Source organism: Prionailurus bengalensis, chromosome A2 (genome assembly GCF_016509475.1).
Source record: "Prionailurus bengalensis isolate Pbe53 chromosome A2, Fcat_Pben_1.1_paternal_pri, whole genome shotgun sequence".
NCBI classification, from domain to species: domain Eukaryota; kingdom Metazoa; phylum Chordata; class Mammalia; order Carnivora; family Felidae; genus Prionailurus; species Prionailurus bengalensis.
Genome location: NC_057348.1, coordinates 19,897,239 through 19,920,647, shown reverse-complemented (window position 1 = coordinate 19,920,647; position 23,409 = coordinate 19,897,239). Strand labels below are relative to the sequence as shown.

Genomic DNA, 23,409 nt, shown 5'->3' with positions numbered 1-23,409 from the left:
CTGTATCCCTTGGGTAAATTCCTAGCAGTGCTATTGCTGGGTCATAGGGTAGATCTATTTTTAATTTTTGAGGAACCTCCACAATGTTATATTTGCAAATGACATATCAGACAAAGGGCTAGTATCCAACATCTATAAAGAACTTACCAAACCCCACACCCGAAAAACAAATAATCCAGTGAAGAAATGGGCAAAAAACATGAATAGACACTTCTCTAAAGAAGACATCCAGATGGCCAACAGGCATATGAAAAGATGCTCAACATCACTCCTCATCAGGGAAATACAAATCAAAACCACAGTGAGATACCACCTCATGCCAGTCAGAGTGGCTAAAATGAACAAATCAGGAGACTATAGACGCTGGAGAGGATGTGGAGAAATGGGAACCTTCTTGCACTGTTGGTGGGAATGCAAACTGGTGCAGCCACACTGGAAAAAAATAGTTTTTTTTTAAATGAAAGAGGAGACACTACAACTGATACCATAAAAATACAAGGATTATAAGAGATTACTATGAACTATTATATACCAACAAATTGGTTAACCTAAAAGAAATGGACAGATTGCTAGAAACATATACCCTGACAAGACTGAATCATAAATAGAAAATCTGAATAGGGGCACCTGGGTGGCTCAGTTGGTTAAGTGTCCAACTCTTGATTTCGGTTCAGGTCATGATCTTATGGTCTGTGAGTTCAAGCACCAGATCAGGCTCTCTGCTGTAAGAGCAGAGCCTGCTTCGGATCCTCTGTATCCCTCTCTCTGCCCCTCCTCTGCTCATGCTCTCTCTCTTTCTCTCTCAAAAATAAAATAAACATTAAAAAAAAGAAAATCTGAACAAACCAATTATGACTAAGAAGATTAAATCAGATGTTTCAAACCTCTGAACAAAGACAACTCCAGTAACAGATGGTTTAACTGATGAATTCTACCAAAGATTTAAAGAAAAATCAATACAAATCTTTCTCAGGGTCTTCCAAAAAACCGAAGAGGAAGTAACACCTCAAAGCTCATTTTACAAAGTCTGCATTATGTTGATACCAAAGCCAGACATCTTTGTCATGTATCAAGGTAATGCTGACTTAACAAAACAAGAAAATTAAAGGCCAATATCCTGATGAATGCAGATACAAAAATATTCTCAACAAAATACTAGCAAGCCAAATTCAACAGCACATTAAAGGGGCACCTGGGTGGCTCAGTCGGTTGAGCATCCAACTTTGGCTCAAGTCATGATCTTGCAGTTCATAGGTTCAAGCCCCACAATGGGCTCGCAGCTGTCAGCTCAGAGCCTGCTTTGGATCCTCTCTCCCCCTCTGTCTGCCCCTGCCCTACGTGCACTGTTTCTGTCTCAAAAATAAATAGACATTAAAATTTTATTTAAAAATAGCGTATTAAAAGAATCATATACTGTTATTAAGTGGGACTTATCCATCAAATGCAAGGATAGTTCAACATATGAAAATCAGTAAGTGATACATACATTAACAGAATGAAGGATAAAAATATGATCTCAATAAATGTAGAAAAAGCATTTGACAAAATTCAATAGCCTATTATGATAAAAACTCTCAGGTATAGATGGAGAGGTATAGATAGAATACACTTTGCCATAATAAAGGCCACATATGACAAGCTCACAGAAAACATATTTGATGAAAGCTTTACCTCTACAACCAATTAGAAGGCAAGGATGCCTACTTTCACCACTTCTGTTCAACACAGAAGTCCTAGCCAGAGCAACTAGGCAAGAGAATAAATGAAGACAACCATTTGGAAAGGAAGAAGTTAAAACTGTCTCTGTTTTGCCTATGACATGATCTTATATATAGAAAACCATAAAGCCTCCACCAAAAAACTTTCAGAACTGATAAAGCTGTTAAAGTTTCAAGATAAAAAATTAATATACAAAAAATAAGCTGCATTTCTTAAACTAAAATGAGCTATCAGACAGAAAAATTAATAAAATCCTCTTACGATAGCATCAAAAAGAATACAATATTTGGGGTTAAATATAACCAAGCAGGTGAAAGATCTGTACACTGAAAACTGTTAAGACATAGATGAAAGAAAATGAAGAAGACACAAAAAATTAAAAAATATCCCATGTTCATGGATTAGAAGAATTACTACTGTTAAAATGGCCATACTACACAAAACCATCTACAGATTCAATGCAATTTCTTCCAAAATTTCCATGGCACTTTTCACAAAAACAGAAGAAACCATACTAAAACTAATCTGGAACCACAGTAGACCCCAATGAGCTAAAGCAATCCTGAGCAAGAAGAGCAAAGCTGGAGGCATCACACTTCCTGACTTCAAACTATATTAAAAAGCTATAGTAATCAAAAGAGTAAGGCACTAGCATAAAAACAGACACATAAATCTAAAGAACAGAATAGAGAGCTCAAAAATAAATCCATACATATACAACCAATTAATTTATGACTAAGGTACTGAGCATACACAATGAGGAAATGATAGTTCCCTTCAATTAATTGTATAGGAAAACTGGATATAAACATGCAAAAGAATAAAAATACACCCTTACACATCATACTCAAAAATCAACTGAGAACAGATTAAAGATTTAAATATAAGACCCAAAACCATAAAAATCCTAGAAGAAAAGTCAAGGAAAATGCTCCCTGACATTGGTCTTCACAATGACTTTTTTGGATATGACACCAAAAGCACAGGCAACAAAAAGCCTAAAACAGACAATTAGGATTACATCAAACCAAAAAGCCTCTGCACAATAAAGGAAAACAACAAAATGAAAAGGCAACAAACATACTGAAACAAAAATATCTGCAAACCATAAATCTGATAACTCCTGTAACTCCTACAACTCAGAAGCAGAATACAAATAATCTGACTGACTTAAAAATGGACAAAGGAATTGAATACACATTTCATTGTATGTCCAAAGACATACAAACAGCCGAAAGGTATAAGAAAAAGTGTTCAACATCACTAATCAGCAAGGAAATACAAACCAAAACCAAAATGAGATATCACCTCACATTTGTTAGAATGGCTATTATCAAAAAAAAAAAAAAAAAAAAAAAAAAAAAAAAAGATAAGTCTCTGAGAGTGTGGAAAAAGGAAATCCCATACACTGTTGGTGGTATGTAAACTGCTCTGGCCATTATGTAAAACACTATTTAGGTTCCTCAAAAAATTAAAAAGAGAACCAACATATGATCAAGGAATTCCACTCTGGCTATGTATCTGCAAGATATAATCTTAACTACAAATCATGTCTCAAAGAGACAGCTGCACTCCCATATTCCTTATAGCATTATTCACAATAGCCGAGATATGGAAACAACCTAAGTGTCTACCAATGGATAAGCAGATAGATGATGGGATATACACACACATACACACAATGGAATATTATTCAGCCAAAGGAAAGAAGGAAATTCTGCCATTTGCAACATTATGCTAAATGAAAATAGCCAGACATAGAAAGACAAATAGTGTATGTTTTATAAATAAATAAGTAAATATTGAACTCATACAGAGAGTAGAATGGTTGCTACCAGGGGCTAGGAAGTGGGGAAATTGTGAACATGCTGGTCAAAGGGTACAACCTTTCTGCTATAAGCTGAATAATAAACTTATATAAGCTGACAAAAAGCTCTGAGGATCTAATGTATTACATATTGACTATGACTAATAAAAGTGGGTCGTGTACTAGAAATCTGCTGTAAGAATAGATCTTATGCATTTCTACCAGCAAAAAAAAAAGTTATTATGTGAAGTGACAGATGTGTTAATCAATTAACTGTGTAAATCATTTCACAAAGTATACATATATCAAGTCATCATCATGTACACATTAGACATATACAACTTTATCAATTATATCTCAATAAAGCTGAAATAATATTAAGTAAAATTAATACTAGGAATAGAGGAGAACTTCCTAATTTGATGAAAAGCACTTACAAAGAAGCATTATACTTAATGGTGAAAGAATGAATATTTCCCCCTAAGATCAAGGGCACCATTCATATTCACCATAGTGTTGGAAAGTCTAGCCAGTGAAATAAGGCACTAATTTTAAATTTTTTTAAATATTTATTTATTTTTGAGAGACAGAGAGACAGAGCACAAGGAGGGGAGGGGCAAAGAGAGGGAGACACAGAATCCAAAGCAGGCTCCAGGCTCTGAGCTGTCAGCACAGAGACTGACCTGGGGCTCACACAACCATGAGATCATGACCTGAGCCGAAGTCGGATGCTTAACCGACTGAGCCATCCAGGTGCCCCAATAAAGCACTAATTTTAAAAAGGAAATAAAAGGCATACAGTTCAGAAATGAAGAGATAAAAATGACTCTGCTTGCAAATGACATGATTATCTATGTAGAAAATCCCAAGTTAAAAAAAAAAGTCCTATAACTGATAAGAGAGTTAAACAAAGGTTACAGGACACAAATAAACATACACAAATCAATTGTATTTCTAGATACTAGCAATGAACCTGAGCACACTGAAATTTAAAATACAATACCATTTATAATCACTCAAAAATAGGATATACTCAGGTGTAACCTAACAAAACAGATACATAACTTGTATATGAAAATGTCAAAAACGCTGAATAACCAAAGAGATAGACTATGTGCATGGACTTGAAGACTCAACCTATCATTTCTCCCCAAACCAGTACACATGTTTAATATGATCCCTAAAAAATCCTAGCAAGATTTTTTACATATTCTCAAGATTCTTCTAAAGTTTATATGAAAAATAAACTAGAATACATAAAAGAATTTTTAAACAGAATAAAGTGTGAGAATAAAATCAGTCTATCAGATTTCAAGACAGCTACAAAAATCAAGACTTGCAGTATTGGCACAGAGACAGGCAAATAGATCAATGGAATAGAACGGAGAAACCAGAAACAGACCCACACAAATATACTGTTGCTGTTTTTACAACAGCAATTTAATAGGGGAAAAATAATCTTTTCAACAAATGAAGCTGGAGCAACCGGACATGCATACACAAAACAATATCCCTGATAGTGTCAACAAATCAGGTATAGATGGAATAAGTCAACCTCACCATCAAACCTGCTCTAAAAATTAACTTCAAATAGATCAAAGACTTAAAAGATAAAACTATGTAACTTTTAGAAAAAACATAAGAGAAAATCTTCTACACAGGAAATCTAAGGGAAGGCAAAGAACTCTTAGATTTTATACCAAATGCACAATCCATGAGAGGAAACCCTCTCAAGTCACACTCCACCAAAATTTAAAACTTCCTCTGTGAAAGACTCTGTTCAAGAGCATACAGATGGAGAGAAAAATTTTCAAACCACACATCTGATATAAAACTAGTATCTAGAATATATAGAGAACTCCAAAACATAATAGTTAAAAACAGAAAGTCCAATTAGAAAATGGGTAAAAGGTGTGAAGATCATATACAGATGGCAAATAAACGTGTTCAACATCAGTAACCATTACGGAAATACAAATTAAAATTACAATGAGATACTACTACCCCTATCAGAATGACTAAATAGAAAACAGTGACAAAATCAAATGTTGGTAAGAATGCCAAGAAACTAGATCTCTCCTACACTGCAGGTGGAAATGTATAATGGTACCACCTCTCTAGAAATTGGTTTGACCGTTTCTTTAAAAACTACATCTGCAACTACCCTATAAACCAACAAGTGCATGCCTGGGAATTTACTCCAGGGAAATATAAACTTTTATTCATGAAAGCACAAAACCTGTACATAAATGTTTATAACAGTTCTCTTTTAATAGCAAAAAACTGGACACTTGGATAACCTTCAAAATATGAATGGTTAAACAAATGGTATATCCATGCCATAACATATAACTCAAAAATAAAAAGGAATGCACTATTTTTTAAGTGTATTTGTTAATTTTGAGAGAGAGAGAGCGAGCGCGCACAAGGAGGGGGACAGAGAGAGCGAGCAAGAGAGATAATCCCAGGCAGGCTCCACACTGTCAGTACAGAGCTCAATGCAGGGCTTGAACTCACAAACCATGAGATCATGACCTGAGCCAAATTCAGATGTTAAACTGACAGAGCCACCCAGATGCCCCAAGGAATGATACATGCAACAATATGGACAAATTTCCAGACAGTTATGCTGAGTGAAAATTCCCAATTCCAAAATGTTGCCATACTGTATGGCTCCACTTACATACATTTTTAAATGATGAAATTCTAAAAAAAATAAAACAGATTACTGGTTGCCAGAAAACACAAGGGAGTAGACGTGGAGGGGAAGTGGGTATTGCTACAAAAAGGCAAAATGAGAGATCCTTGTGGTGATGGAAATGTTTTGCCTCTTGATTATATTAATGTCACTGTCCTGGTTTTTATATTGTATTACAGTTTTATAAGATGTTATCAATGGAAGACTTGGATCTCTTTATATTTATTATAACTGCATATGAATCCTTAATTATCTCAAAAATATAACGTATAACAAAGAAAACCAGGACCTGTCTTCTGTCAAAAACAACTAGAAAACTGAACCAAGTATGTGAAACAACTGTTTTCAGAAACTAGACAACCAGTAGCACAGTAATGTGTGATCACTAGGAGAAGGGAAACAAAGGAAGTGAGTCATACAATTTTCTAACACTTTTTGTCTAGAGGCCTTTATAGATCAAAACAGGACAGCACAGAGCAAAGCACTGTAAACATTTGTAAACATTAGTAAACACTGTACACGTCAGTAAAGAAGAGTGGAAGAGATGGATTCTGTGTGACAGAACAGAAGGAAATCATGAAGGCTAAGAATTACAGGATTCCCCATAGAGATTTCCTTGAGTCTTTGCCTGAAAACTAAGCTGCAATCGTACAGAGTGAGACTATACAAGTCCAGGAAAAGAGCAATTAATGGACATCTGTAAACTAAACAATTCCTGGAAAAAACATAAGATTGGTACACATTTAAATGCTAACCCACCAGAATGAAAGAACTCCGTGAACACATGGTCTTGCAATGAAGACCCAGTAAGACTGCATGTAAAGAGCAAGGTCAAACAATCCTAGAGTAAAGGCTACTGTAGACATACTGCAACAAACCTTAAGGATCAAGCTGAATTACAAGTGAATTAATTGCCTGCAAAAATGAATTAAACTTCTGGGGTGCCTAGCTGGTTCAGTTGGTAGAACATGCAACTCTTGGTCTCAGGGTCCATGAGTTCAACCCCCACACTGGACATGGAGCCTACTTAAAAAAAGAAAAGAATTAAACTTTCTTTAAAAGAAGATGACAAAATTCAGATCAATAAATTCAACAACACAACTTCAAAGTTCTGGAAAAGAAAACACAAAAAATTACTAGGTATGAGAAAATATAAACCATAATCAGAAGAAAAAGTAATCAATAAAAATAGACCAAAAATGATATACAATTGTAACTAGCAGAAAAGAAGTTAAAAATAACTATTAAAGTTTCCTCAAGAATTTAAAAGAAACCATGAACATAATGAAAGTGGAATAAATATACAAAATGGAACAAAATGGAAATAACAGAGCTGAAAAACACATCTAAGTGAAAACTTCATTCAAGGTATTTAATGGAAGATTAAATACTGTGGAAGAAAGAGCAGCACACTTGAAGACCTAGTATTAAAACCACACAAATAAAGGAACATAGTTGAGGAAAAGCCTAAAAAATTAAACAGCAGTAAAAAAAACAAAAACAAAAAAACTGTGAGATAATATAAAACAGTGTAAGTTTTTATTTAAATTCCAGTTAATTGGGGTGCCTGAGTGGCTCAATTGGTTGAACATCTGATGTAGGCTCAGGTCACGATCTCACAGTTTGTGAGTTCGAGCCCCACATTGGGTTGCTGTTGTCAGCGCAGAGCCCACTTCTGATCTTCTGCTCCCCTGTCTTTCTGTCCCTCCCTGCTTGCACTCTCACTCTCAAAAATAAATAAAACATTTAAAATTTTTTTTCAATTTAAATTCCAGTTAGCTAACATACAGTGTAATACAAGTTTCAGATGTAGAATTTAGTGATTCATCACTTACATACAACACCCAGTACTCATCACAAGTGCCCTCCTTAATACCCATCACCTATTTAACCAATCCCCCTGCCCCCCTCCCCTCCAGCAACCTTCAGTTTGTTCTCTACAGTTGAGTCTGTTTTCTGATTTGCCTCTCTTACTGTTTTTCCCCATCTGTGTCCATCTGTTTTGTTTCTTAAATTCCACATGTGAGTGAAATCATATGGTATTTGTCTTTCTCTGACTGACTTATTTTTGCTTAGCATAATTGCTCTATCCACATCATTGCAAAGGGCAAAATTTCATTCTTTTATTTTTTTAATGTTTTTATTTTTATTTATTTTTGAGAGAGAGAGAGAGACAGTGTGTGTGTGTGTGTGTGTGTGTGTGTGTGTGTGTGTGTGAGCAGGAGAGAGGCAGAAAGAGAGGGAGACACAGAATCTGAAGCAGGCTCCAGGCTCTGAGCTGTCAGCACAGAGCCCAACATAGGGCTCAAACTAATGAACCCTAAGATCATGACCTGAGTTGAAGTTGCATGCTCAACCAACTGAGCCACCCAGGCACTTCCAAAAACACCTTTTAAAAATAAAAGTGAATAATCCGAAAGTAAATAAAATGACTAGGATAATAGAAAGCAGTGATCTTTGAAATAATCAACCAAAAAATGTTTGAAGTCAAAAGTTGTTAATTTTTTTCAAAAGATCAACAAAACAACAAAAATCTATGTAGATTTGATCAAGAAAAAAAGAGGGCACAAATTTCTAAAATCTGGAATGAAGGAGGGATTACCACTGAATATCTTACAGACATTAAAAAATAATAAATAGCTTGAATAACTATAACAAAAAAATCAAAAGTATTTTTGACAAATTTCCTACAAAATACAACTAACCTAACTGACAGAAAATGAATTAGACAAAGATACTAAAGACAGAACATTAGCTCTACCAAAACAAAAATAAACTTAAATGACAAATTAGCTTCCTCAAAATTAAAATCTACTCTTCAGAACACAACAGTAAGAAAATAAAAAGGCCAGGTGCACCTGGGTGGCTCAGACAGTTAAGTATTTCAGCTCAGGTCATGATCTCATGGTTCCAGAGTTCCAGTTTCCTTTCTCTCTCTCTCTCTACCCCACCCCTGCGTGCTCGCTTTCTCTCTCTCAAAATAAATAAACTTTAAAAAAAAAGAAAAAGGCAAGCCACAAACTAGAAGAAATATTTACAAGGACTTGTATTCAGAATAAAGAATTCACATAACTCTATAAAAAAAAAAAAGACCCAGTAAAATGTAAGTGAAAGACATAAACAGATACTACACAGAAAAATGAGGCAACAGGTCAATAAACATTTGAAAAAGTTTTTAACCTCTTGAGTCATCATATAAATAAAAATTAAAATCAGAACAAGATACTGCTGGCCCATTCATTAGAATGGCTAAAATTTAAAAGACTAAAAATGAAAACTGTTGCTGAAACATGGACCAACTGAAACTCTCATATTTAAACTTAAATTTGTGGAGAGTTCTCACCATTAACTGGTAAGAATTGCTCACTGTGCCTAAACTATTTGGCACAAACAATATGGTTTATGTTAAATACGTGCTTTCCTTCTGGGAGTGTGGAATTTTGTTATGTACTAAGTAGAAGGTGCCTATATCACCAGTGACAATAAAAACTCTGGGCACCAGGTCTCAAACAAGCTTCTCTGGTTGGCAGCATTTCACATGTGTTGTTACAGTGTTGTTGGGGGAATTAGGTTTGTCCTGTGTGACTCCACTGGAAAAGGACTCTTGGAACCCTGTAGCTGATTTCTCCAGACTTTACTGCATTCATCTTTTTCCCTTTGCAGATTCCTCATAGAATACAAAAAGTAATTCATAGCTTTTGAGAGCAACTATATAATGAATCCGGTGGGTCTTCATAGCAAATCTTCAAACTTAAGGGTGGTCTTGAGGACTTCCAAACACAAGTAAGCCTTGCACAAAATACCACCTAGCCTTCATTCTTTTCAACTTCTACCACTTTCTCCCCACCTACAACAATACAAACACACTAATAATTAAGGCCCATTGATGGAGTATACTTAACATGTGGCTGTTAGATAAATTCCAGATCACAAACACAAAATTCCAATGTTGAGTAACAACGATAAATGTCATTTTAAAAAGATTTTCAGTTAGAACTCTTACTGATGACAACTATAGTTTCCCTTCATTTAAAAATAACATCAGATAAGTTCTCAGGATTACTTCATATTTGACCAAGTCTGTATCAAAATTAACCACCACAGGTAGAAGTAAATTGAGAAACTGAAATGATAACTCTCAGAGTGAATGTGAAATCACATCTTCAGGGTCTGATGTAAAAAACCATTTAATGGTTTTTTTAAACAACTTTATTGAGGTATAGCTGATATATGACACACTGCTGATATACCATAAACTGCACACATGTGTGGAATTTGATGGTTTGGGCATATAGTACATATACAGTGAAACCATGGACACAATTAAAATAAAGAAATTTGCATCATCCCCAAAAGTTTTCTCTTATCTTTTCTGTAATCCATTCCTCTTTTCAACATTATTAGTAGGCAGCCACTAAACTGGTTTAAGGCATTATAAATTATCAGCATTTTCCAGAATTTTACATAAATCAAATGCAAAATGTTCATCAGACTTCTCTACTCCCCAAACCAACAACCTTATACTCCCTAGAATCTACATCTACTTCCTTCCTTTCACCCGTTACCCACTCACTAGACTCTGGCTCTCTGCTACTATCAATCCTATTAAATGGGATTCTCTTTTTATTTTTAATATGAAATTTATTGTCAAATTGGTTTCCATACAACACCCAGTGCTCATCCCAACAGGTGCCCTCCTCAATACCCATCTCCCACCCCCCATCAACCCTCAGTTTGTTCTCAGTTTTTAAGAGTCTCTTATGTTTTGGCTCCCTCCCTCTCTAACCTCTTTTTTTTTTCCCTTCCCCTCCCCCATGGTCTTCTGTTAAGTTTCTCAGGATCCACATAAAGGGAGTCTCTTAAAAATCACCAATGGGTTGGGGCGCCTGGGTGGCGCAGTCGGTTAAGCGTCCGACTTCAGCCAGGTCACGATCTCGCGGTCCGGGAGTTCGAGCCCCGCGTCGGGCTCTGGGCTGATGGCTCAGAGCCTGGAGCCTGCTTCCGATTCTGTGTCTCCCTCTCTCTCTGCCCCTCCCCCGTTCATGCTCTGTCTCTCTCTGTCCCAAAAATAAATAAACGTTGAAAAAAAAAAATTAAAAAAAAAAAAAATCACCAATGGCCTTCTAATTGTAAAACACAATACCCCCTATTCAGTACATTCTACTACGCTACTCCACAGTACTTGAAATCATTAATCACCATGTTCTAAAAAACAAAAAACACACTTCCTTCTCCTTAGCCAATTATAACCTCCATTTCTCAGTCTCTTTGTGCTAGTTCCTCTTTTTTGTCCTCTAAGGTGATCTCAAGTCTCACTTGCAGCCCTATACTACCATAGCAGTAGTTGTTATAGCAACAGAAGCAAACATTTATTGTGCTGTTATCATGTGCTAATAAGCACTTTGTTATGAGCTTCATATAAGTTCACTGATTCCTCATAACAATTCTTTGAAGTAATAATGTTATCCCTATTTCAAATACACACAAAATTAGACAGAGTAACATAACGAACCTCCATGAACACATCACTCAGCTTTGATAAGTACCAACATTTTGTCAATCTTGATTCATTAATCCCCACATACACATTTTTACCTAATGCAGTACGTTAGAGAGAATTTTAGAATTCATGCATAAATACTTCAATATGTATCTTTAACAGGTGCTTACTGTTTCTCCAATAAACTCCATTTTATAATTATGCTGTGTGGCAATGGTAGATACACTCCTCTGTTAAATGGCAGATTCCCTGTTGCCAGAGAGACAAAATCCAAATTCTTTAGCATTCCTTATATTCTCTGGCATATAAGAGTCTTCAAATATAGATCCAACCTACCTTTCCTGCTTTGGCATCCATCATTTTTCTGTACTATGCTCTTGCCAGTTTGGAGTATCTAACATTCCTTGAACATGCCTTGCAATTTCATGCCTCTATACCTCTGCTTTTATGATGTAAAACATTCTATAAGGCCTTGTAGCTATCTGGCAGAATTCTAGGTATCTAGTTGACAGTTATTACATAAAACCTAATTACAAAATGGGAAATATTAACTTTCTAGAATTTCATTCTTTTCCTCATGAGCATATATTTTATTTAAAAACACAAAATTATCAAATATCTGTTGTCCTTTTCTTAATTTTATCTAACTCTCTTATTTTTTAATTCTTTATGTATGCTCTTAAGAAAGCTAATATTTTGGCAAGCCTAACAATTATGTAACATGACATTTCACCAAAAGATATTATGTCTCAAAAACTTTTGATTTCTAAAATTATAAAGCCTAAATAAGTTTTACCCTGGAGTGTATGATGCAAAAATAAAGCCTTCAAAAAATGCAAAAGACAAAAACCTATCATTCTTAAGATCACTGGGCATAAAATTTAGTAGTTTATTTTTCCTACATAGTATCCTCTTAAAATGTAAAACTTCAATATATAGTCACAAAAATATGTAACTTAAAGCATATTTTATAATCATCCCAGTTTTTATTTTCCTTTTTTTAATGTTTATTTATTTTTGAGAGAGAGTGTACGCGCGCACAACATGCAAGCATGCACAAGCAGGAGAGGGGCAGAGAGAGAAAGAAAGAGAGAATCCCAAGGAGGCTCTGTGCTGTCAGCACAGTGTCCAACACAGGGCTCGATCTCATGAACCATGAGATCATGACCTGGCTGAAATCAAGAGTCAGACGCCTAATTCACTGAGCCACACAGGTGCTCCTCATCCCAGTTTTTCTTTAAGAATGTAGTATCTTACTACAAAGTATTCATGAAGAACAAAACAATTAAGCTTTGAGAGTTTTATAAACTGTTTTATAGAAAGAAATGTTTTACCACTTATTAATACTTCTGAATGCTCTATTTGCTATCTAGTTCAGATATTATTTTATTCAGGCTATTATGAGTTTTATTATAAGTCAAACGCAACTCAAGACATACTAATAAGTCGCCTTTTAATTTTCTTTAAACACGAACAGCTATAAAAAACCTACTGAAATTTTTACTTATTGTGATTATATTAATTATATATAATTAATATAAAATAAAATTATATATACAATTAAACAGAATTATATATAAAAGATATATAGAAATGCATTTTTATCACTTTAAAGTGTGTAGAATTGGGGCGCCTGGGTGACGCAGTCGGTTAAGCGTCCGACTTCATCCAGGTCACGATCTCGCGGTCCGTGAGTTCAAGCCCCACGTCGGGCTCTGGGCTGATGGCTCAGAGCCTGGAGCCTGTTTCCGATTCTCTGCCCCTCCCCCGTTCATGCTCTGTCTCTCTCTGTCCCAAAAAAATAAATAAACGTTGAAAAAAAAAATTTTTTTTAATAAAAAAAAAAAAATAAAGTGTGTAGAATCATTAAATGATTATATTTTACAAATAATAAAGAATTTTCACCATGGTTCCACAAAATATCATTGCCACATGAAATGGTTATCTCTATCTTTATTTCCAGTTGTTAAATTTTTAAAGTTTAAGAATACAAACACATGCTATTCAAAGGCATACAGTTATTTTATTAATAAATGCTACAATAACCTAAGACGCTAGAATGAAGTTGGTATTACCAAAATACAGAAGTCATTAGTCAAAAGTAAAGACATTAAGAGAGTCTGATCAGACAAAAATGAGCTCTAATGCTTAAGATTAGTTTAATTTGGTTTCTTCATTTTGATTGGCTTATGAAATCATTCCTAAGATTAATCACAAGGTAGTCTCTCCTACAGTCTCTAAACACCTTTGTTGCAGGAAATTTAAAAAATAGGTATGAGATTCTGAGCACCTTTCCTTAACTCTAAAACAGAATTCTGATTATCTGCTAGACAAGTCATATGGAGAAGCCTTGAGACTATATGGAAAGTCTAGCTATATCAGTGATCTGGCTGAGGAGAGCCTTCCAGCCATCCTTGTCAGGATGCCAGACATGTGAATAGACCCTCTTGGACACCACAGCCAGCTGATCCTCCAGATGATTATAGCCATATAACTAAGTGTCCAGGTGGCCCCAGTCAAGGTACAAAATAATGAGAGATAAAATGGTGATTAAATTAATCCACTAAATTTTGATACACTTTGTTATACAGTAGTAGATAATATTTTAAGGGTGTCATAGTTCATGTCTCACTCAACAAGGTTTCAAAGCCATACACTGTTCATCAATTGTTGGTTTAATTACAAACATACTATAATTTGAATGACTATCATCTCCACAATGATCCTCAAACACTAGTATTGGAAACAAGGTGATAGGGTGGCCAAGGTCACAAATATTACCTATAATAAATAAAAAGTATGTAATATCACAAATTACAACTTTCCAATAATTTATGAGATTTCTCATCTATTCAAATTCTAAATTTTTGGTAATTTTAAATCAAGACAAATACATAAAATACAGAAATTATTTTCACAAAAGCATTACTGATGAGTAGTGGTAGAGAAGGGATTTTGGCAATGTCTACATTTTTCACTGCCACAACTTCAAGGGGGGAAATGTTACTGACATTTATTGAGTAGGAGTCATATATGCTGCCAAGTATATTATAATGCACAAGACCGCCCCCCACAATGAAGAATTATCTGGCCCAAAATGTGAACAGTGCCAAGGGTAAGATGCCCTGGCTGCAAGGAATTAAAATTTGAAGATACTGTCTTCTTAAAATCATTAAAAACTAATAAAAACTAATAAAATGAATGATTGTACTGGAAAAATTGATGATTAGAACTCTGAACAATTTTCTTTCTTAATAAAAACAGTATATGATCATTTTGATTATTTATCTGTACAAGAAAATAGCAAAATACATTAAACATTAAGCTACAGAAATATATAAAAGCTTCTAATATTAATGATATGAAAGAGTGAGGAGAAAGCAGTTTTTGCAAATACATTCCTGAAGAACAATGTTCCTAAATGTATTATAACTGCCAATTAAAATATATTTTGTTTGATTAAATTAATATTAACTGGAAACAGAATAAATACATAAAATCTATTCATAAAAAGTCTTGTTTAAATTTATATTTTAACAAGAATATCATCATCAACAAAGACATCTAATTGAACATTATTTGAAAGTTTTTTCTATTTTGTATTTTAGAAATAAACTTATCTAAATAATCCCATGGATCCACAGGACTAGGACTATGAATAAGTCTTTACTTTTTGTCAAATCTCTACAAAAAGTCTCTACTTTTTGAAGGAAAAAAATATTAAGTGTCCTAATGGGCTTTTTCAAAATAAACTTTGCAGCTATGATCATACATGCATTTTCTGTCCTTAAAAAAAAATAAAACATTTTAAGGCACCTGAGTGGCTCAGTCGGTTAAACATATGACTCTCGATTTCAGCTCAGGTCATGATCTCATGGTTTGTGGGTTCGAGCCCCACATCAGGCTCTGTGCTGATAGTGCAGAGCCTGCTTGGGATTCTCTGTCCCCCTCTCTCCGTCCCTCCCCAGCTTGCATGTGCGCTCTCTCACTCTCTCATAAATAAATAAATAAACATTAAAAAAGAAAGAGAGGGGCGCCTGGGTGGCGCAGTCGGTTAAGCGTCCGACTTCAGCCAGGTCACGATCTCGCGGTCCGCAAGTTCGAGCCCCGCGTCAGGCTCTGGGCTGATGGCTCAGAGCCTGGAGCCTGTTTCCGATTCTGTGTCTCCCTCTCTCTCTGCCCCTCCCCCGTTCATGCTCTGTCTCTCTCTGTCCCAAAAATAAATAAACGTTGAAAAAAAAAATTAAAAAAAAAAAAGAAAGAGAAACATTTTAATACTGCTGACACACAGCAGCATCTGATATAGTTCTGTAAAGGAAAGGATGAGTGCGCCTACTGTAAAAGATTAAAAGATGTGCAGGTAAGAATTGTTTTTATATCCAACAAACATACTAGTTAGGTTCCTATATTAGAAAAAGTAACAATGAACTTATCATACCTTTACATTTGGCTTCTTTGTTGAAACTCCTCTGTACCAACCTAAAACAAAGCATACAAAGGAAATTAACATCATATTGTTGTCATTTCCTATAAGACACACCATATGAGAATTTTTAGGGAAAAAATTAATGTAAAACTTGCCAAGATAGGTACAAGTATGGTGGATTTATTAGGAGTAGTTTACTCTAAAAGGAAAAGTCTTACAATAAACACATTTCCAATTTTCTTCAAAAGGCAAAACTTTCAACTGAATAAAACACAAAAAATTTTAAAATACCTCAAAGGACCTGTACTTAAACTCTATGAACATTTCTTGGTTTTCTAGATGCTGATGTTGACGTCTGTGCTTCATTTATTCCCTCTCAGCATTCATACACAGCAATAATAATGAAAGTTTCCATTACACAATAAAAACAATTTTCAGAGAAAGGAAATATTACCAAATTTTCTCAATTCTAATCTATTATTTTAGAGTTTTGTTATAGTTTTTCTTCTTGGGTTTAAAAAGGAAAATCTCCATTATTTAAAAGCAGATGTTTTCTGAAGATTTTTGCTTCTAAGCCTGCATAGAGTTTCTTTGATTTCCTTGGGGAAATATCCTTTCAATTTAGATCCTAATAAACAGTCTCTTTTTAGTAATATATATTCATTTCCTACTTATATTTATTAGTTATCTTTGCCTTCAGAATAACAGTATTTGATATCTATAATCTCAAAAAATCAACGTCCTTTCCTCTTTGCTATCCCAAATATTGTACTCTTATAAAATATTTTCTAGTAAATGGAAACTGAATGATTATACAGGGACAGAGGAAAAAGCAGATCATATAATTGGATGTCCTTTAAAAATAACAATTGAGGGGCGCCTGGGTGGCGCAGTCGGTTAAGCGTCCGACTTCAGCCAGGTCACGATCTCGCGGTCCGTGAGTTCGAGCCCTGCGTCCGGCTCTGGGCTGATGGCTCGGAGCCTGGAGCCTGTTTCCGATTCTGTGTCTCCCTCTCTCTCTCTCTCTGCCCCTCCCCCGTTCATGCTCTCTCTCTGTCCCAAAAATAAATAAACGTTGGAAAAAAAAAAATAACAATTGAAAGACACCAAAAGCACTTATGAAAACTTTTTTTAGAGAACTAAGCATATTGATAAATCTCACATACAAATAAAACTTTTTGAGAATGATTTCTCCATAGGCTTTGAGCTATCATTGCAGAAAATGTTCAAGTCTTTTCTTCTTGTATATACCAATGCCATTGCCCTTTTGAACTGGACAAGAAGTGATGAATTTTCTCTTGCACTGTATAAAACCAATGACTTGAAAAGCAATAGTAAAACTCAGCTTTGCATCAAAAAAAAGGTGGGGGGGAATCTCCAATGAGTGGTATCTAAAGGAGGAAGATGAAGGAAAGGAAATTATTGATAACAGCTAATAATAATTGAGAGTTTATTGTTCTTAATTCCATGTACTGTAATTGAGAGATTGTTCCATGTATTAACCTTTAAATCTCACAACAAAGCTATGAGGAAAGTAATCAACTTTCCTGAAATCTTAACAAACAATAAAAGAAGAAATATCCTTGTTTATGTTTAGTTCAACAGCTGAGATAATAAATTTGGGAAACTCAATTTATACCTTGAGAGTTTCAATATCTTTATTAATACTTGTTATAATATCTTAAGAAACAGAACAGAGAACGGTATCAGCAAGAATGGCAGAGTAAGGATCTCCAAAAAGCCTCTCCTCAATAAAAGCAGTTAGAATCCTGGCAAAAACTTTCTAATTCGAATTGTATAGAACTCTGGAAGTAAACATTTAGTTTTGTTGACTGTTACCTTCGCTGTTCAGAAGGTTTACATTGATGAGGTCCCAATAGTTCATTTTTGCTTTTATTTCCCTTGCCGCTGGAGAAATATCTAGTAAGAAGTTGCTGCAGCTGAGGTCAAAGAGGTTGCTGCCTGTTTTCTCCTCTAGGATTTTGATGGTTTCCCATCTCACATTTAGGTCTTTCATCCATTTTGAATTTATTTTTGTGTATGGTGTAAGAAAGGGGTCCAGTTTCATTCTTCTGCATGTCACTTTCCAGTTTTTCCAACACCATTTGCTGAAGAGACTGTCTTCATCCCCCACCATTGGATACTCTTTCCTGCTTTGTCAAAGATTAGTTGGCCATTCGTTTGTATGTCCATTTCTGGGTTCTCTATTCCATTCCATTGATTTATATGTATGTGTTTGTACCAATACCATACTGTCTTGATGACTACAGCTTTGAAATACAGTTTAAAGTCCAGAATTGTGATACCTCCAGCTTTGGTTTTCTTTTTCAACGTTACATTGGCTATCCAGGGTCTTTTCTGGTTCCATACAAACTTTAGGACTGTTTGTTCTAGCTCTATGAAGAATGCTGGTGTTATCCTGGATAGGGACTGCATTAAATGTATAGATTGCTTTGGGTAGTACAGACATTTTAGAAATATTTGTTCTTCCAAACCATGAGCATGGAATGTTATTCCATTTCTTTGTGTCATCTTCAATTTCTTTCATAGGCTTTCAATAATTTTCAGCATACAGATCTTTTACCTCTTTGGTTAGGTTTATTCCTAGGTATCTTACGGTTTTTAGTGCAAATGTAAATGTGATCAATTCCTTGATTTCTCTTTCTGCTGCTTCATTATTAGTGTATAGAATTGCAACTGATTTCTGTACATTGATTTTATATCCTGTGACTTTGTTGAATTCACATGTCTAACAGTTTACTTGAAATAATCCAAACAGTATTTATTCAAGAAACTTGAATCTTGGTAAGAACAAAGACTTGTTAAAATTCCCCTATCCCATATCCTCCCTGCAGCCTTGTGTTAGGCTTGAAAACCAAAACCCCTACTGAGGGTTGATGGGGAGTGGGAGTTGGGGAGGGTGGGTGATGGGTATTGAGGAGGGCACCTTTTGGGATGAGCACTGGGTGTTGTATGGAAACCAATTTGACAACAAATTTCATATACTGAAAAAAAAAAAAAGAAAACCAAAACCCCACATTAGTGATGGAAATCAGAAAACTAACAGCCCTGTAAAGGACAAAACGGGAAATCAAGAAGACCAAAATACATTAAGAGGTTTACCATGTTTATGAATTGTAAAACTCAGTTTTGTTAAGGTGCCAATTAACCCTAAATTGGTCTGTAGATTCAATGCAATGCCAATCAAAATCCCAGCAAAAATTTTTATAGCTATTATTTCTAAAATTTAGGCAACTGACCACTAGCATAGCCAAAATAATTTTGAAAAGGTATAAAAAATGTGAATGACTCATGCTGCCTAATTTCAAGACTTAAGATAAACCTACCTTAATAAATATAGTATGGTACTGGCTAAAGAATAGATACACAGATCAATGAAATACACTGGAAAACCCAGAAATAAATGCACACTTAAATGAACAATTGATTTCCAACAAAGGTGCAAAAGTACTTCAATGGAGAAATAAGTTTTTTTAAACAAATGGTGGTGAAATAATTGGACATAAGTATACCAAAGGAGGGGTGCCTGGGTGGCGCAGTCGGTTAAGCGTCCGACTTCAGCCAGGTCACGATCTTGCGGTCCGTGAGTTCAAGCCCCGCATCAGGCTCTGGGCTGATGGCTCAGAGCCTGGAGCCTGTTTCCGATTCTGTGTCTCCCTTTCTCTCTGCCCCTCCCCCGTTCATGCTCTGTCTCTCTCTGTCCCAAAAATAAACAAACGTTGGAAAAAAAATTAAATAAAAAAAAAAGTATACCAAAGGAAAAAAAAAAACAATAAAACAAAACAAATCTGCTACCCATACCTTGTACTATAAACAAAATTACCTCAAAATGTATCATATAGTTAGATGTAAAAGTGTAAAACTGGTACAACAGGACAACATTTTTGTGACCTTGGGTTAGACAAAGATTTCTTAAGCATACTCTATAAAGGAATTAATAATGTAATCCTCATAAAAGTTTTAAGCTTTTGCTCTTCTAAGAGTTAAAAAGACTCTTAAAAAACAGTTAAAGGGGGCGCCTGGGTGGCGCAGTCGGTTAAGCGTCCGACTTCAGCCAGGTCACGATCTCGCGGTCCGGGAGTTCGAGCCCCGCGTCGGGCTCTGGGCTGATGGCTCAGAGCCTGGAGCCTGTTTCCGATTCTGTGTCTCCCTCTCTCTCTGCCCCTCCCCCGTTCATGCTCTGTCTCTCTCTGTCCCCAAAATAAATAAACGTTGAAAGAAAAAAAAAAACAGTTAAAATCTTCAGGATATAAACTTGAAAATTATTTCTTGGATATTACACCAAAAGCACAGGCAACAAAGTAAAAATAGATAAACCGGACTACATCAGAACTTAAAACTTCAGTGCATGATAAGACAACCTACTGCCAGTAAACATCTCAGCAAATTGTTTTTGGATATTGACAAACTGATTCCAAAGTTTATATGAAAAGGTAACAGACCTGGAATAGGTAACATGTAACATAATCTAACGTAAGGAGAGTTAAAAAGATGGAAGCTGACACTACCTGACTTCAAAACTATTATAAAGCTACAGTAATCAAGACAGTTCAGTATTAGAGAAAGAACAAACAGATCAACAGAACAGAGAGCACAAAAGTACACCCACATAAATATAATCAACTGATCTTTGACAAAGGAACAAAGGTGATACAATGGAGAAAAGGTAGCCTTTTCAACAAAGAGTGCTGGGACAACTGGACATCATCATAAAAAAATAAATTTAGAGACAGACCTTACACCCTTCGCAAAAATTAAATCAAAACAGATCAAAGATCTAAATGTAAAATACAATCCTTAAAACTCCAGAGGGGCACCCTAGGGGGCTCAGTATTTGAGTGTCCAACTCTTGATTTTGGCTCAGGTCATGATCTCATGGTTGTGGAATAGAGTCCCATGTCAGGCTCTGTGCTGAATGTGGAGCCTGCTTGAGATTCTCACGCGTGCTCCCTCTCTCTCTCTCTCAAAATAAAATTTAAAAACGCTAGAGTTTTCTGGATAACATAAGAGAAAATCTAAATTACCTGTGTATGCCAACGACCTTTTGGATTCTACACCCAATGCATGATCCATGAAAGAAAGAATCAAGCTAGACTTCATTAAAATGAAACTATTGCTCTACAAAAAACACTCTCAAGGGAATTTGAAGACAAGCCACAGGCCAGGAGAAAATATTTATAAAAGACATATCAGGGGGCGCCTGGGTGGCGCAGTCGGTTGAGCGTCCGACTTCAGCCAGGTCACAATCTCGCGGTCCGTGAGTTTGAGCCCCGCGTCAGGCTCTGGGCTGATGGCTCGGAGCCTGGAGCCTGTTTCTGATTCTGTGTCTCCCTCTCTCTCTGCCCCTCCCCCGTTCATGCTCTGTCTCTCTCTGTCCCAAAAATAAATAAACGTTAAAAAAAAAAAAATTTTTTTTTTAAATTTAAAAAAAAGACATATCAGATATAAATCTGTTACTAAAATATTCAAAAAATTCTTAAAACTTAACAAAAAACACTCAATTACAAAATGGGCAGAAGTGCCTGGGTAGCTCAGTCAGTTAAGCCTCTGGCTCTTGATTTTGGCTTAGGTCATGATCTCATGGTTTGTGAGATCGAGTCCCACGTCAGGCTCTGTGCTGACAGCGTGGAGCCTGCTTGGGATTCATTCTCTCTCTCTCTCTCTCTCTCTCTCTCTCTCTCTCTCTCAAAATTAATAAATAATTTGTTTTTAAATGTTCAAAAGATGGTGCGGGGAGAACTGGACAGCAACATGCAGAAGAATGAAACTAGACCACTTTCTTACACAAACTCAAAATGGATGAAGGACCTGAGTGTGAGACAGGAAACCATCAAAACCCTAGAGGGGAAAGCAGGAAAAAAACCTCTCTGACCTCAGCCACAGCAATTTCTTATTTGACACATCTCCAAAGGCAAGGGAATTAAAAGCAAAAATGAACTACTGGGACCTCATCCAGATAAAAAGCTTCTGCACTGCAAAGGAAACAATCAACGAAACTAAAAGGCAACCAATGGAATGGGAAAAGATATTTGCAAATGACATATCAGACAAAGGGCTAGTATCCAAAATCTATAAAGAACTCACCAAACTCCACACCCAAAAAACAAATAATCCAGTGAAGAAATGGGCAGAAGACATGAACAGACACTTTTCAAAGAAGACCTCCAGATGGCCAACAGGCATATGAAAAGATGCTCAATGTCACTCCTCATCAGGGAAATACAAATCAAAACCACACTCAGATATCACTTCACGCCAGTCAGAGTGGCTAAAATGAGCAAATCAGGAGACTATAGATGCTGGAGAGGATGTGGAGAAATGGGAACCCTCTTGCACTGTTGGTGGGAATGCAAATTGGTGCAGCCACTCTGGAAAACAGCGTGGAGGTTCCTCAAAAAATTAAAAATAGACCTACCCTATGATCCAGCAATAGCACTGCTAGGAATTTACCCAAGGGATACAGGAGTGCTGATGCATAGGGCCACTTGGACCCCAATGTTTATAGTAGCACTTTCAACAACAGCCAAATTATGGAAAGAGCCTAAATGCCCATCAACTGATGAATGGATAAAGAAGCTATGGTTTATATATACAATGGAGTACTATGTGGCAATGACAAAGAATGAAATATGGCCTTTTGTAGCAACGTGGATGGAACTGGAGAGTGTTATGCTAAGTGAAATAAGTCATACAGAAAAAGACGGATACCATATGTTTTCACTCTTACATGGATCCTGAGAAACTTAACAGAAGACCAGGGGGGAGGGGAGAGGGAAAGAAAGTTACAGAGAGGGAAGGAGCCAAACCATAAGAGACTCTTAAAAACTGAGAATAAACTGAGAGTTGATAGGGGGTGGGAGGGAGGGGAAAGTGGGTGATGGGCACTGAGGAGGGCACCTGTTGGTATGAGCACTAGGTATTGTATGGAAACCAATTTGCCAAAAAATTTCATATTAAAAAAAAATGTTCAGGGGCGCCTGGGTGGCGCAGTCGGTTAAGCATCCGACTTCAGCCAGGTCACGATCTCGCGGTCCGTGAGTTCGAGCCCCGCGTCGGGCTCTGGGCTGATGGCTCAGAGCCTGGAGCCTGCTTCCGATTCTGTGTCTCCCTCTCTCTCTGCCCCTCCCCCGTTCATGCTCTGTCTCTCTCTGTCCCAAAAAAAATAAATAAATGTTGAAAAAAAAAATTAAAAAAAAAAAAATGTTCAAAAGACCTGAACAGACACGTCATCAAGGAAG

At 36.0% G+C, this 23,409-nt stretch overlaps 1 protein-coding gene across 13 annotated transcripts in view; it reads right to left on the bottom strand.

The window, feature by feature from the left end:
• DOCK3 (dedicator of cytokinesis 3) overlaps positions 1 to 23,409 on the bottom strand; it is a 598,286-nt gene that overhangs the window by 441,658 nt on the left and 133,219 nt on the right. For 12 of the 13 annotated variants that reach the window (XM_043587437.1, XM_043587445.1, XM_043587439.1 and 9 more), the window contains exon 3: positions 16,163 to 16,203. In XM_043587437.1, coding sequence (XP_043443372.1) covers positions 16,163 to 16,203 — 41 coding nt within the window. Of the gene's footprint in view, positions 1 to 11,894; positions 11,979 to 16,162; positions 16,204 to 23,409 lie in introns of those variants that run through there. The other variant, XM_043587448.1, reaches the window with a different exon arrangement.